Raw genomic sequence first — 16,006 nt, forward strand, 5'->3', positions numbered from 1 at the left:
ATATAAATATTTATAAATATAAATAAAAATTAACTTTAGATGGCAAAGAAGTAATATAATCAATTCCTTATTCAAAAATAGGAAATATAGAAATATCGCATATTTAAACTGACATTTATGATCCTTTATCAGCTTCACAATCTTTCCATAAAACTGAAGCAATTTATTTTTTTTCTTACTTAGGTAATATATTTTCATTTGGATCTACTTATTTTCTATATTATTCTTAAATATGATCAAGCGGTATATTATTTAATTTATTCTAAATAGCTAAATTGATAATAGCAGCTAATTATTCAGCTTTATCTTTTGGTAAATAATCAAACATTGGCGCATAGCCGAAAATATTAAATAAAGAAGCAATAGTCTAAATATCTTTTAAATGATTTTATATTCTCTTTATGAAGTTTTTAACTTTTATGATTTCTATTTTAACATCTTCAGGATCTGTTTCTTAAAAATCTTTAATTTCTTTATCTGCTAATTCCATTTTTTTACTCAAATTCGTCAAAGCTAAATTTTACCAAACAATTTTAACTTTCTTTTTTATTTTTCCTCTTTTTTATTCGGACTAAAACACTTTTAAATCATTAAAAAGTCCTATATAATTAAAATACCACCCTATTGGTAAATTTTATTCATTTTCCGAAACTCCATTAATATCAGGTAAGGCAATAAATAATTTTTCCATCAATTTTTATAATTTTGTACTATCAGTTTATTAAGCCTCTGCTTTTTCAGGTTAACCATTTGTCTATTTTTTGTTTATATATAAATAATATTTATATAATAAGTAAGTAAAAATACTTTCTATTAATCTTTTTTTTATTCCAAAGTTTTTTTGCTTTCTAAATATTCTTCTACAGTTTTTGGATAATTTAAAGAAGAAGATGGATATAGTTCTTCCCAATAATAAAAGGCTTTAAGTAGAAAAGTAAAATCTTCCTCGGAAGTAAGTTGCCCTAAGACAATATATTATTACTCGTTTTTTTTTAATTCATTTTACTATTACTATTACTAATCTTTTTTTTTGAATAATCTTATGAAAAAGTAAGATATAATGAACTATATCTTTTCTTAAATTATTACAGTGTACTAAATAATTTAAAGTAATTATTCATCTAGCTTTTTAATGAGTTATTGTTTTAAACATTAAAAATTAAGTCGCCGATTTTCTGGTTGATTAAATTCATATTATTAATTTTAAAAATATCACTTTTAGGCATTTCAAATTCTAAAAACTTTCTTTTCAAAGAAGGCTATGGTAAGTTCTAAGTAATTCCCAAATAATTCTAACCTAAATCTTTTGAATATCCTTTAGTAATAATATCATTTATATTTTCGATTTCTACCAAATAATATTTGTATTAAAATGGATTTTTCTTTTCATTATTAATCAATTATATACAATCTGGTAATAAAATCGTTCAAACATCTCAAAATCAGTCTTATTTAGACCGGATTTTCACTATGGAAGACCAAAAAAGTCAACACATCAGCCAATTAAACATAAACATCAATATTAAAACTTTTATTTTTTTTATCTTAGGCAACATATCTTTTAGTAAGGATATCCTCGAAAATTTTAAATAAAAATTTTAGTCTATAACTCCCAACATAATCAAAAATTCTCAAAAAAATCCTTAAATTAATCTCAAATTCTTCCGAAAAACCTACTTCTTTTTTTAAAACCTAAATTAGAATTCCACAGAGCATTTCTATATATTTATAAGGAGCCGTAGTGATGATTTTAAACAAAATGTTTTAAACTGAATGACTTATTAAATTCACCAAAAGTACTATATCTTCGAATTTTTGACTCATATGTGTAAAAGAAATAGACAAAAGTCCCAATTCGCATATATTTTCAAAAAATTTCTCAAAAAACCCACTATTGCTATTATTATTTTAATCTAATCGATTCCACATTAAATTATTATTTCCACTCATAATAGTTAAGATATCCGCAAGAACCAAATTAATATTTTTCAATTATTCCTAAAGTAACCCATTTAATGATATATTGATTTATTCTCATATTAAACTTTATTTACTTATAAACAATATCCTTAAGTTTATTTCTTTAATTTTCTCCACTTTACAATTAACCACCTAAACGCATTAATATAAAATACTCCTCAAAATATCCTCGTAAACATTCTTTAAATCCTTCGAACTGCACCCAATATCCTATTACTAGTCTTAACCCAGTAAATCATTTAATACACCCAAAACATATCTTTCGAAGCAGGTATTAACGGTCATATTTTGTATTTAAAAAGGAACCGAAAGTCCACATATCCTTCTCGAAATTCTAGTGTCTTATCTTTTTAAAGCCTCTTAAATTTCCTCTGCTTTAAAATTCGAGCATAATAATTAAGCTATAGATTTCAAAGGGTTATAGCTAATAGAAGAGAGCAAATCTTCCTATTAGCTTTATTATACTTCATCTAAATTCATATTTCTATATTATTTCCATTTTTAATAAGACTTCACCCAATTTCTAAAACTATCAACCTTTTACTAATCTACTTTTTTAGCATTTATAGGCAAACTAATTGATCTATTAGTTATTCCTACAGGCTTTATATCAGATTCTTATGAAAGAACAGATTCATTTAAATTATTATATTATTATTATAAATTCTTTTATTATGAATTATTACTTTAATCATTTATTTCAATTTTATATTGTTAATTGTACATTTATTTATTACATAATGATAATATTAATAATACTTTTTATAAAGTCCTTAATCCTACTAGCTTATAAGCTGATTGCTACTATTATTGTTCTTTATTTTCATTTATGTATTATTTGCAAGCTTCGAAAACTTACTTAGAAGTTTATTGAAGTTAGTCTTCATTATAAAATATGTTTCGAGAATTACAAAGAGCTTTTAAGGCTTCGCTTTTACCTCCGCCAAATCTTTAAAGGAAATTTTCTAGTAAAAATTTATTTAATTCTTCTTCTTTGTAATCTATATTTTACTCTATTTGTTTTTCTACTTCCTCATCATCTTCTTCTTCTTTTTTGTTTTTTTCTTCTATTTATTTTTATGTTTTATACTGTTATTAGTGCTTTTAAGTAGATTTTTCTTGTACAAATCTAATTTTTTTCCATTTTTTTATAATTTTATCTTGTTTTTTATTTAATTGATTTTCTATTAAATTTTAATCATTTTTTTTTTCTGGTAATTCTTCGTTTATTTTAACTTTCGCTTTTTAAATCTCGTTTTCTTAAATAAATTAAAGTTTGGCCTCTTTTAAATTTTCGATTGTGTGTTAAAATTCTCTCTCTTCCTATACTAAGCTTAACATTTTAATAATAATTTCATTTCTAGTACTTTCTATGCATTAAACATTTTCCATAATATATTATTTATTTTATTTAATGTTTATATGTAATAATCCACAATGATAAATAATACATAAAAAAATTAACATTTCGCATTACATCCATATTTATAAATATTCTTAAGTAAATGTAGGTCTTTTATTTATATTATAAAAAAAAGAATATAATTATATAAAAAAATATATTTATTAGTATTTATTAAAAATAATCAAATTAACCTTATTTTTTCATGAGCATATTACATAGCTTCTTTCATATGAGATCTTATTTCTTTATAAAAATCATAAAACTCGCCATCTAATTTTTAAATTTATAAAATATATTCTTCTAAAACAGTATTTTTCAACAAATTATGTTTCCAAACATCCTATTCATCTAAATATTAAACATTTTTAATAAAAATTTTATTATTATTATTATTATTATTATTATTATTATTATTATTATTATTATTATTATTATTATTATTTCATCGTTTTTAAACTAATTTATTCCCTTATAAATTTTCTAAAAAAGTTCCATTTTAATATCCTAATAAGGAGAATCACTTTATTAACAGCTACTTCCATTAATCATATCTTTAATAAAACTATTTTTATATTCTTCAAATTTTATATTATTACATAACTACCAAACTTATATTTCTCCATTATTATTAATTTTTTAAATATTATTAAAAGTTTATATATTTAATCCATTTTTAATCAACCCCCATTTTAAAAATCCTGAATTTTTTTTTTCCTCTTGACTAACTTTACAACTTTAGCTTAAATTTTTTACACTTTCAATAATTGAAATTGCACACAACTTCATTGTATTTAACCAATCATTTATTTTTTCTTCATTACCAAATCTTATTTTTAATTTTATGAAATCTTCTTCATTTTATATTTCCTCTTACCACATTTTCTTATTCATTCCATATATCGGTCTCACATTAATTTTATAACCCCATCTACTTAAAGATTTTTCATCTTTAGCATGTCCAGAAGATTAAAAGTCCACTTAAATAGAATTTCCTAATAAAATAAGTAATTTCTTAGGTACATTCTTGCCAGAAATTTTAAAATATTTACCCAATCCTTCTTTCTATTAATAAGAAAAGCTCCCCATTTAATTATTTGTAGATTTTTAATTATCATACCAAGCCTAAATAGATAAAAAATCATTAGCCGTATCTGACTAGCACCTTTTATCGAAATGAACTGCAATAGCAATTGCTCCTGGGAAAATATTCTATTCAAACTAGATGACTTTTCCCCTTTCATAAGGATGATTAGTTTCGAAGACTTTTTCAATAACTTAATCAATTCCCTCAGAGTAATTTCCAAATATTTTCTATGTAAAATAATTCTAATTTTCTTCCTAAATATCTTATGTTTACAATAATTTATTCATAAGATTGAATATTTACATAAAATAATGACTATTTTTGACATTTAAAGGAAAAAAACAAACTGAACTTGCAAAATTTAACTAAAAAAACATCGCAATAACTCCATTTATATTTTCAAGCAATTCACTTAAATATTAAACTTCTAAAAATTTCATATTCAAATTTAAATTTTATAAACTCTTTAAAATTAACTCACAAAATCTCTAACTTAAGTTTTCCCTTATTTCTTATTCTTTTTTTCCTTCTAATTTTTTATATTAAATTATACCAAAGCATTATTATTGTAAATTCTATAAAATTTTCCATAATAAAATCCCTTATTATTATTAAATAGAGCAACTTTTAATACATAAATCTTAAATAATATTCCATAAAAATTAACAATTTTATTTATGTTATTCTTTCTCTTTTTATTATTATTCTTTACCTTATTCATTGTCTTTGACTTCTTCATCTTCTTCTATATATTCACTTTTTAAATTTTTTAAATAATCGATTTCTTCAATCAATAGTAAACAAAAAGGTTAACAAAACATTTATTAATTAACCCTAATTTACTTATTTTTTGCAAAAATTTAAGCAAAATTAGTTTACATATCAACCTATTCTAATAAATCTGATTTATTTTATATATATTCAATTAACTAGATATCTTTAAATTACATATCTAATTATATTGTTTTGCAAGAAAAGCCTTAATTTTTATAAAGAAGTTCAAAAAAGTTGAACTCTTTGTTTTTAATTTCAAGTAATTTTTTAAAAACAGTAATTTACTAAGAATTGCTTTTATTAAATAAATTCCATCCTTAACTAAAAATATGAGAAATTAATTCCAAAACAATTTTATTTTTTTCTTAAAAAAACTAAATAAAAGTCACCAAAACTTCAAAAATCTTCCCAAATTTATCGCAAATTTCTTTTTTTTAAATAGACAAAACATCACAATGTAAAACCCAATAAAGTAACTAAATTAGACTTAAAAAAATTTTTTTTTCATCTATAAGAAATTAATTATTTTAATATAAATTATTTATTTTCTCAAAAATAACTAAAAATTACTAAATAGAACCATTTATACAAAATGCGTATTCTTTAGTTATTTCTATTAGAATTTTTTCATTTTTTTGGCAATTTTTTTAATTCAATTTATTTTATTCTAAATATTTATTCATTTTTTATATTATTTTCTGTTTTTATTTCAATAAAATGTTCTTGGTTTCTTCAATATTTTGTTTTTTATTTCCCTAACTTTAATTTATTTATTATAAAACTTGAATATCTTATAAGGCATATCCATATGTATATTCCCATTTATTTAATTTCCAAACAATTTATTGTCTAAATTTTTATAATGAAAGTATTTTTGACATAAATTTAATTTCAAATTCATTCTCATAATTTTCTTGTTATTATTATTAATTATTAGTATCATTTTTTTCTATTAAATTTTCTACATATTTATGATATTAAAGATTAATGTAAGATTTTTATTCAGATACCATACTTATTAATGAAGGAAATTCACAATTTTGATTATTTATGGACCAATTAAGGATATAATATATATTATTTTAGATATCATAACAACCATGAAAAGCTGGATTTAATGGATAAGCTTTTTTATTAACATTAATTTTTGTAATTAAAGTAGTTTTTAGTAATTTTTAAGGTTTATCTTTATTATTAATATCTTTATTAGCATTATCCTTATTAAAAATATCTTTATTAGCAATGTCCTTATTATTTACTTCTTTGTTAATTATATCTTATTATTATTATTATTATTGATCAGGACTTTATAATGATTATTCTTCTAAAAGTTATTATTTTTTTAATTCTTAATACTATTATATTTAAGTAATATTTTAAAAAATTTTATTATTATTAAATTTGTTTAATATATCAAACTATTATTTATCTTGTTGCTTCTATAAATCTTATTCTTCTTATTAACCACTATTTTCAATATTATTTTCTTCTAAAGACTTAAAATAACTATAAGGATTAATCTCATATACATCTTCAGGTTTTTTCGAAAAAATCTTAATTCCTTATTCACTATAAAGACTAATTTAATCTTTATTCATAGTCCAAAATGAAGAAGCTACATTTGCTGGTAAAATCAAAGAATTGTCTTTTACGGATATATCTGCGGTATTTTTTATTGCTTTCGATATGTCGGTTGTAATTTCAGCTTGTCCTAGTATTGTTTTCGATTTATATGTATATTATTATGTTATAGTTTACTATTATCCTATAGATGGCTATTATTAAGATATAGCAAGTTATTAAATTATTGATGGAATTTATTATAGTATTTTATCGTTTTATTTGTTTTCTTATGATTATTACAAACAATCTTATTGTTATAAATTATTTAATTATGGTTTTTATTATTATTATTGTAAATCATTTTCTTATTATTATTGTTGTTAAATTTAGTTATTTTCTTATTATGATTGCATAATATTTTCTTATTGATTTTCTTATTATTTTTATTATTATTTTTATTATTATTATTATTATTATTATTATTATTATTATTATTATTATTATTATTATTATTACTCTTAAATTTAATTTTTTATTTATTAATATTGCATGTTATTTTCTATCAATTAATTATTTTCTTTTTATTAGTCATTTTCTTATTAATTATTATTTTCTTATTATAAATTATTATTTTCTTATTATAAATTAATTTTTTCTTAAATTTAATTATTTTTTACTTTTGTTTTATTATTGTCTTATTTTTTTTAATTATTTTCTAATAATTTGTTTTCTTATTATTAAATTTCTTATTATTATTTTTATTATATTTCAGTATCTTATTTACTAACAATATGCTCATCTTATTATTCAATATTATATACATACAAACAATATTCAATAATTCTATTATAATTTGAATCAATATCTTTATTTTAAATATCAGTTTCTTCTTAAATATTTTTTTATCCAACTTCTTAATTTTTTTAATAGCTACAATTTTTTATTAAAGCTATTAATCTTTCAATAATAATTATTAATCTTTAATTTATTATTATTCTTTTTCTTTTTAAATTTTTTCCCTTACTTTGATTTCTTTTAGTAATAAATCTTTTAATTAATCTTCTTTTTCATCTAATTTTTATTTCTATTATTCATTATTTTTAATTTCTTTTTCTTCATTTTTATTTTCTTCAACTTCTTATTATTTTTTCTCCTCTATTTGCTTTTTTTCATTATTGTCTTCCATTTTTTTTTCTAATATTTCTTTCTCACTACTAATTAACATAACTTACTATTAAATAAGTTAAAGAATTTCTTATTTTTATTAAATCTATTATAATTAATGCATTTTAAATAATTATTATTATTAAAGTAATTCTTCTTCACTAATTTCTTCGAATTTTTCTTCTTGTCCATCTTCTCGTCTTTATCCTGCGATTTCTTCTAATTATTTTTTCTATTCTTATTATATTTATAACAATAATTATTATTAATATAAGATATCCATTTTTAATTATTATTATTGTTATAATTTAGTACATTCTTTTGGCATATAAGCCTTTTCTTCGATTAATTTCTACACTTTTTTTTCTTTTACGCCTTAATTAATTATTTTTTTCCCAATAATATATAAAAATTCACCGTCACTTAACAAAGGAAAATTTTTATTTATACTAATTTATTATATTCCCTCAAACATTTCTTCATTTTTAATTTAAATACTTTTTATAAACTCAAGTTTTTCACTACAAATGACATCAATAATTCCAAGCTTTTAATTTATTTTTTTATTTAAAATAAAAAATAAATAAAATTACCTCTTTTCCACTTAATCTCAAATATAATTTTTTATTTAAATAAACCCAATAAGCTTCTTCGTTTTTATTTAAATTTTAAAACAAATAAACTTTTCCTGGAACAGTATTATTTTTTCCAGTACCAACTTTAAACATACCTCCATCTAAGCAACTTACATATATATACAAATATACTCCATCTGTAGTAATAGAAGTTGTATTAAAGCTTTGTTTCTAAAATTGCTAAAACATAGATATTTTAAAACCTCCTAAATTACAAAATTAATTCATATAGTGTAAATTCTTATTATTTTCTTACAAATATTCAACTATTTTATCTAAATAAGTCAATATTTCTTAACTAATTTTTTAAAAGAATATTTTTTTTTCTTCTTCTGTTAATACATTTAAGCATTTTTTCATAATATTGTCAATGAAATCAATCTATTTTAATATATGTATATTTATTAAATACTTTTTTATAAACAAAATTAATAAATTACTAATAAATTAAAATCTCCTTTATTAAATGAAACATAAAAATATGCATAATTAACATCTAATAATAATTCAAAAATTTATTTTCTTTTAATAACATCCTATGTATTTTATAATATATTTATATTATTATCGATAACATTTTTTATTTTTTCAAAAAATTCCTAATGTACATGATCTGGTTCATTAAAAAAATATAAAAATGGCATATTTTTAACATTAATTAAAAACGATTCTAAATCAATAGGCCATTTTTAAGGATTATTACCTTTTAATTTCATAAAATTCCAACTATCTAATGCACAATTTTTAATTTTTCCCATATCATTGCTAAAGTCTGAATTATATATAATAATAATATATATAATAATAATATATATAAATATATTTATATTTTTTTATATTTTATTTATATTTATAAATATACAAATTATATATATTTATATATTTATTTTATTATAATTATTTTCTAGAATTTATTACCTTCAAATAAAACAAATGGATTTTAATTTTATTATTAAAGAGCATAATTTATTTACACTGAATTTCTCAAATAATATTCAGCTAATTGATTTTTTAGACTTTAACTAAATAAATGTAACTATTAATCTGTTTATTTTATGCTTTAATCCTTAAATTTTTCTACAACCTTTTCTTAAAAGCCAACTTTTTCATTATAGCTATCTAATGGTGTGATTAAATTCATTTATTTTATGTTAAAATTTAAAGATTTTTGGCATATTCCTTGCTATTCTTTTAAAGATTAAAAGTAAAGGAAATCAGAATCTATAGCATAATTTTATATGTTAATGAAATTTTCATCATTTTATAATATTTATGAAGGAAAATTACTCATATTTTTTTTTTTTATATATATGTATATTATTATTTATTTTATTTTAAAAAAGTTAAATATTTAATTTTTTTATTTTATTTATTTATATTTTTTCTTCTCTTTTTTATATTATTTTCTAATCTCAAATATAAATTTAAAAAAAGAATAAAATAATATTTTTAAAATTATTTATTTATATACATACATTATACATTTATAAATATTATAGATATAATGTTTTTTAAAGAATAAAAATTATTGATCAATATTATAATAAATAAATTATTATTTAAATTTATTGTATCTATAATCATTTGAAAAGCATATATAAAAAAATAAAGAGTAAAATTAACTTCTTATTAATAAATAAATATATTTTAAATTATATTATAAATATTATAATATTATTAGAATATTATGTAATTTATATTGAATTAGTTTTATAAATAGAAATTTATACAATATTAAATTATATATATATATTATTAAACTAAAATTATAAATTTAATATTTCTTTAAATATATTCAAAACTTAAATATAAAAGGAAATAATTATAAATGTATATTTATTAAAAAAATTATATTAATTTTTTTTTTAATTATTTTTAAGTAAAAATTAAAATTATATATTAAATAAATATTTTATTTATTTTTACTTTATATATAATAAAATTAAAAAACTTTTTAACATATCCTACAATCAAAATTATAAATATTAAAAAAATGGAATAAAAAGGTAACAAATATTATTAATTATAATATATATTTTTTAAATATATATATAATATTATTATAAGATTATCCTTCAATAGTAATTATTATATAAGTAGAATATTAAATTGTAGATGATTAAGATATAATGAAATTATAAATAAAAGAATTATGTTGGTAACCAATAAGCATAAATTAAAAGCAACCAATAATTGAATTATAAATCATATAAGAAAATCCAAAAAGCGAATAAGAAAATATAGTAAAAAATATTTTTTTTAAAAAAAATTATATTATTAATATATTTAAAAAATAGGATAAACAATTAGATTCTATTTTTAAGTTTTTATAGTAAAACTAAGATGAAAAAATATGTTTTATGATAACTTGTAGAAATTTTTATAAATATTTGGAATAAAAATATATAAAGTTAATAAACAATTATTAATTTTTCGATTTTTTAACATAGGCTAATTACATATTTAATATAAAAGCAGATAATATAATGGAAGTAATAGAATATTTTTCAATAAAATTAGAAATAAAAGAAATAAATTCGTAAAATTAAAAATTAGCAACTGCTGTATCTAAAATAGTATAAATAATGATAAGAACAACTATAAAATATAAATATCCTATAAACTAAATTAATTATGTATATAAAATATATTTAAATTTAAAATTATATTTATATTTATATATTATATACATATATAATTAAATTTATATACATTTATATTAATATATAATATATATTTTTATCTTTTTTTATTTGTTAATTATATTAGTAAGTAATTATACAATATTAATTTCTAATTTTTTTAAAAAATAATAAAGAAATCATACAAAAATTAATATAAAAATCTATAAAATATATTTTTAGACGATTAATTAGATTAAAAATTTTAAGATTCTGAATTAATAACTAAAAATTGTAAATATTAATATTTAAAACTTAGAGGATTGCCTTTTAATTCGCGAGAAAGAGATCTTTTTGAATTTTTAGATTTAAAATTATCAAATAAACATATAGCTTTTAGGCATGATTCTGATGGTAGATTTAGTGGTGAATGCTTTTTAAAAATAAAAGAAGATGAATTAATTCAAAAAATAAAAGAAAAACATTTGAAAAGAATGGGAAGTAGATATATAGAAATATTTTTTGCTAAGGAAAGTGATTTTTTTTTCGCCTAATAATCATAATAAATAGATAATGATTATTTATATAAATAAAATAATTTATAATAGGATGATTAGGAGATAAATTTAAATAATTTGGGAATTGTAAAGCTTAGAGGACTTCCTTTTAATGTGACTGAAAGTGAAATTTATGAATTTCTCATAGATTGTGATATTATTGATAATGGAGTTTAAAAAGTCATAGAAGGATAAAGACCAACCGGAGAAGCATATGTACTATTTAGTAGTAAAAAAGAAACAGAAAAAGCATTATTAAAGGATAAAGAAAGAATAGGAGGAAGATATATTGAAATATTTGTCTGTCATTATAAAGAATATAATAACTTTTTATAGAAAAATAAAAATGGAAGAAATAAGAAAAGTAATAGTCCGAATTTTAAAAATAAAAATAGAAAATATTTTTTTTAAAAATAATAGAATTTTTAAATTAGGAACTTTAAAGAAAGAAAGAGAAGCAAAGATGAATAAAAATAAAGTGAATTAAAATAATAAAATATATAATAATAATAAATATAATTATAATAAAAATAATAATAATAATAATAATTATAATAATAATAATAATAATAATAATAATAATAATATATAATATATTAATAATTTTAGTAATAATAATAATAATTTTCATAATAAAAATCTATAGGTTATTATAATGATTAAAATATTTAAAATTAAATATTATAAAATTTTGATTAACATTTTTTATAAAATCAATAATTTTTTTAATAATATCCTCTCAATTAGTAAAATTATAATAGTTAAAAAAAACAAAGTCATTTTATTGATAATGATTTTATTCCATTAAATTAATATTATTGATTTTAAATTATACATATTTTTTTATTATTTATTTAAATTTATAATAAATAATTTTTCTTCAAGTATTAATTTTACTATTTCAATTTATTATAGTATCAAATTATTTTTATTAATAAATTTTAAATATAAATTAATAAGAAAATTAATTTTTTTTTTATTATATATATTATTTTTTAAAAAATAATTTTTTTAAATATAATTACAAAAAAAATTTAAGTTATTTAATTTATATATAAATATATATTTTGTTATATTATTTATTTCTAAATTTCTTTTCTTTTAACTTTTTTATTGTCTTATAACCTTATTTATTTTTTTAATTAAATTATAATAAAAAGATTTACAAAAATATTTATTGTATTATTTTTAATCAAATAATAAATAAAAATGAAATAAAAGTCTAATTAAGGTTACAAAATTTTCAAAAATTTAAAATTCAAAAATGAAGAAATGGAAAAAAATTACTAAAATTTTATAGACAATTAGGTATAAATAAAAAAAAGTTAATTTTAAAAAACCAAAAATAGAAAAAATAATACATATATATATTAACTTTAGTATAAATAATAACTGTTTTAGCCAAAATAATATAACAATAAGCTAGTAATTGGAAAGATTTTTTAAATATAGGACTTTTACTATCTGCAATCATAATAACTAGATTATTACCAAGATTTGTATTTTTAATTAGTTTCATTTTTTAACTCGGAGCTACATATTCAACCATTGATTATTTAAGACCAAAACTAGAATAATCAACATCTTTTATAAATGGTTAAGTAAATAAAATATATAAACATATATTTTATTTTTAAAAAGAATGTGGGTGCTTATTATCTTCTTGAAAGTTCAAATTTTGCTTTTGAAGTTTTGGGAATTCTAATATCTTAAATAATTACTATAATAAAATTGAAAAATTTGATGATATTTTAATATTTTTAACTTATTTTTATTATGATGTTATTCATTTATTTCAAGTATATTAATTGTAAAACTTAAAGACAATCTTTTAGACTTAATTATGATAATAAATAACTTAGTTTAATTATGGACTAACATGTTACTAATGAAATTTTTATTATTTAATATAATTGTGGAAGAGTATGTTTATATGGTAAATTAATTAATTAATTAATTATTTTATATTTATTATTTAAAAAAATAAAAATAATAATAATAAAAAAAAAATTATAGATTTAAATGAAAAAGCAAAAATGTTACAAGTTCATAATACATTTGATAAATTTTAAAGTTTTTTAAATTAAATTTTAATAAATAAAGTTTAAAATAAAATAACCTAACAAAAATTTACAGTAAAAGAAACTTTAAAAAGCTATTTAATTAATAAATTAGCAAAATCAACTGAATAACTAAACACATATTAAAAAAAAATCAGTATTTAAGATTAAAACTATTAAAAAAAAGTTAAAAAAATTAAAAAAAATTAAAAAAATAAATATATATATATATAAAAAGCTTTTCGATAATATATTTAACGAATCTGAAAATTTATTTTGTGAGTAAAATTTTGAAAAATTAAATAAAAAAAAATGTATAATAAATATGACAAAAGTATATATGGATCAAATACTAATAGTATTAAGCTTTGAGCAAAACTATATCGAAAAAAAAGAACTTTAAGAAAAAAATCATGTTTATGAAAAACTCCTCGTAAACATCCATATAAATTACATATATAAATAAAAAGAAATGCTTAAGCTAATATTAGAAAAAAAATTGAATAAAGTAAAAACAATGCATATATTACATATGAATAATGTATATGCCATAAAATAATACCTTTTTGGTAAAATAAGAAGCTCTTTTTTAATAAATGCTACCGATTTTAATTTTTTTTCAACTATCGAATTACTTAAATAGCTTTTTCCTTAAATTAATATTGAAAATTAAATCTCAGATGATAAAATTCCTATAAAAAATGACGAAACATGCATTTCATATATTTTAACTTCTATATGTTCGAGTATAATTTAAAACTAAGATTTAAATAAATTCCAAAACACCGAATAAAATTCTTCAAAATTTTCTGATGTAAAATAAAACTAGTAATATATACTTCCTATTACTCCTTAAGAAAACCGAAGTCCTAAAATGGATAAATCATATACAGAAGAAGACTATAATAGTCAATAGAAATTAAAAACTAAAATTTAACAAACTAAATAAATATTAATTAATCACCTCATTAAAAAAATATTATTAAAAGAAAAATATTGAAAGAAAAAAATCAATTCATTATTATGAAAATTTTTAATTTGAAAATTTCAGTTAATTAATTTTGAATAAAAATTGTTATATTCCTTAATTAACTATAAAATAAATTCAAAAAGATAGTGAATTTTCATAAGATTATATAGAAATAACATTCAAATATTTAAGAAATAGCCAAAAAAGGAAAAGTATTTTATAAGAAGAATTCGAATTCGATAATTTAAATTTTAATAATAATAATAAATTTATAAATTAAATAGAAAATAAAATTGTAAAATAATTATTATAGAAAATTACTGCAACAGGAATTTAAATATAAACAGAAGACAAATTTTAAATTGTTACTTTTAAATTAATGACTGATCTAATAGTTAATAATTAATACAGAGAAAACAGAATACAAAGTTCTTTAAAATTACAAGATGGAGATATTTTAAACAGAAGAAGTACTAGAAATAGAACAAGTATAAATATATAATTAATTAGTACAAACTCTAATATTTACAATTATCCTCATAAATCAAGTGCTTCAAAAAAAATTTGTTAATATTTATTTGTTGTAAATGAAGATTAAAGCAATTAATAAAATATAGATAGTATTTATAAATAATAATAATAATAATAATAATAATAATAATAATAATAATAATAATATTATTACTGATATTAATGATAATGTTGATAATATAAAAAACGATTAAGATGATAATGATATCTAAAATCATAATAAAGATAATAATGATAATAATTTTAATAATTATAAGTTTTAGCTAGATCCTAAGTAAAAAATTATTTTTGATTATCTTGATTAAGTTAAATTAAGTCCTTCTAATATTGTAATTGAAGAATGTTAATAGAATACTTAATAATTATAAAATTCATTAAAATTATTTAAATGATTGAATATAAAATGATAAATAATTTTATTTTTATTATCTTTTTTATTAAAATATATTAATTCAAATATAATTTATATATTTTTATAAAAATTTTTTCTTTATTATATATTTTTAATTTTTTTATATTCAATTATTAAATTAATTATTTTATTAAATAATTTAATCTATTAAGTATTTTTAATTAATTGATAATTTTTTTATTGTATTCTTTATTATTAAATATTATTATATATTATTTAAAATTTAACTTTTTTATAAAAAACAAGAAAA

At 17.3% G+C, this 16,006-nt stretch overlaps 3 protein-coding genes across 3 annotated transcripts, besides 29 other annotated features; 2 read left to right on the forward strand and 1 right to left on the reverse strand. All coding sequences in view use genetic code 6, as the record gives it.

Annotated features, from left to right (window-relative positions):
• Positions 1-27: part of a microsatellite that runs on past the window's edge.
• Positions 28-32: 5 nt separating this feature from the next.
• IMG5_100520 (hypothetical protein) lies at positions 33-9,812 on the reverse strand. Its single transcript, XM_004035340.1, has 10 exons — positions 9,524-9,812; positions 9,046-9,377; positions 8,039-8,986; positions 7,591-7,829; positions 6,709-7,008; positions 5,182-6,444; positions 4,139-4,731; positions 2,740-3,047; positions 808-2,033; positions 33-754 (listed from the first exon to the last, which is right to left on the reverse strand). The coding sequence occupies exons 3-9, from the start codon at positions 8,443-8,445 to the stop codon at positions 1,880-1,882; spliced, it is 3,264 nt and encodes a 1,087-aa protein (XP_004035388.1). The 5' UTR covers positions 8,446-8,986; positions 9,046-9,377; positions 9,524-9,812; the 3' UTR covers positions 33-754; positions 808-1,879.
• Positions 3,763-3,827: a microsatellite.
• Positions 6,426-6,499: a microsatellite.
• Positions 6,427-6,529: a microsatellite.
• Positions 7,143-7,272: a microsatellite.
• Positions 7,197-7,320: a microsatellite.
• Positions 7,241-7,321: a microsatellite.
• Positions 7,359-7,479: a microsatellite.
• Positions 7,403-7,465: a microsatellite.
• Positions 7,468-7,521: a microsatellite.
• Positions 7,533-7,571: a microsatellite.
• Positions 7,757-7,806: a microsatellite.
• Positions 7,861-7,926: a microsatellite.
• Positions 7,861-7,937: a microsatellite.
• Positions 9,384-9,422: a microsatellite.
• Positions 9,423-9,492: a microsatellite.
• Positions 9,424-9,460: a microsatellite.
• Positions 9,426-9,457: a microsatellite.
• Positions 9,426-9,465: a microsatellite.
• A 786-nt stretch (positions 9,813-10,598) lies between the features above and the next one.
• Positions 10,599-11,839, forward strand: IMG5_100530 (hypothetical protein; the record flags this gene model as incomplete). Its single annotated transcript, XM_004035341.1, has 7 exons — positions 10,599-10,611; positions 10,673-10,686; positions 10,903-10,975; positions 11,056-11,097; positions 11,375-11,377; positions 11,620-11,760; positions 11,835-11,839. The coding sequence occupies 7 exons, from the start codon at positions 10,599-10,601 to the stop codon at positions 11,837-11,839; spliced, it is 291 nt and encodes a 96-aa protein (XP_004035389.1).
• Positions 11,247-11,293: a microsatellite.
• Positions 11,251-11,339: a microsatellite.
• Positions 11,288-11,343: a microsatellite.
• Positions 11,840-12,242: 403 nt separating the features above from the next.
• Positions 12,243-12,275: a microsatellite.
• Positions 12,271-12,408: a microsatellite.
• Positions 12,409-12,431: 23 nt separating this feature from the next.
• Positions 12,432-12,474: a microsatellite.
• Positions 12,475-13,626: 1,152 nt separating this feature from the next.
• Positions 13,627-14,172, forward strand: IMG5_100540 (hypothetical protein; the record flags this gene model as incomplete). Its single annotated transcript, XM_004035342.1, has 3 exons — positions 13,627-13,719; positions 13,800-14,029; positions 14,082-14,172. 3 exons carry the CDS (start codon positions 13,627-13,629, stop codon positions 14,170-14,172), a joined length of 414 nt encoding a protein of 137 aa, XP_004035390.1.
• Positions 14,019-14,059: a microsatellite.
• Positions 14,023-14,059: a microsatellite.
• A 1,270-nt stretch (positions 14,173-15,442) lies between the features above and the next one.
• Positions 15,443-15,491: a microsatellite.
• Positions 15,447-15,600: a microsatellite.
• Positions 15,601-16,006: the final 406 nt, after the last annotated feature.

This window comes from Ichthyophthirius multifiliis, assembly GCF_000220395.1.
Source record: "Ichthyophthirius multifiliis unplaced genomic scaffold scaff_1120509250845, whole genome shotgun sequence".
In the NCBI taxonomy this organism is placed as follows: Eukaryota; Ciliophora; class Oligohymenophorea; order Hymenostomatida; genus Ichthyophthirius; species Ichthyophthirius multifiliis.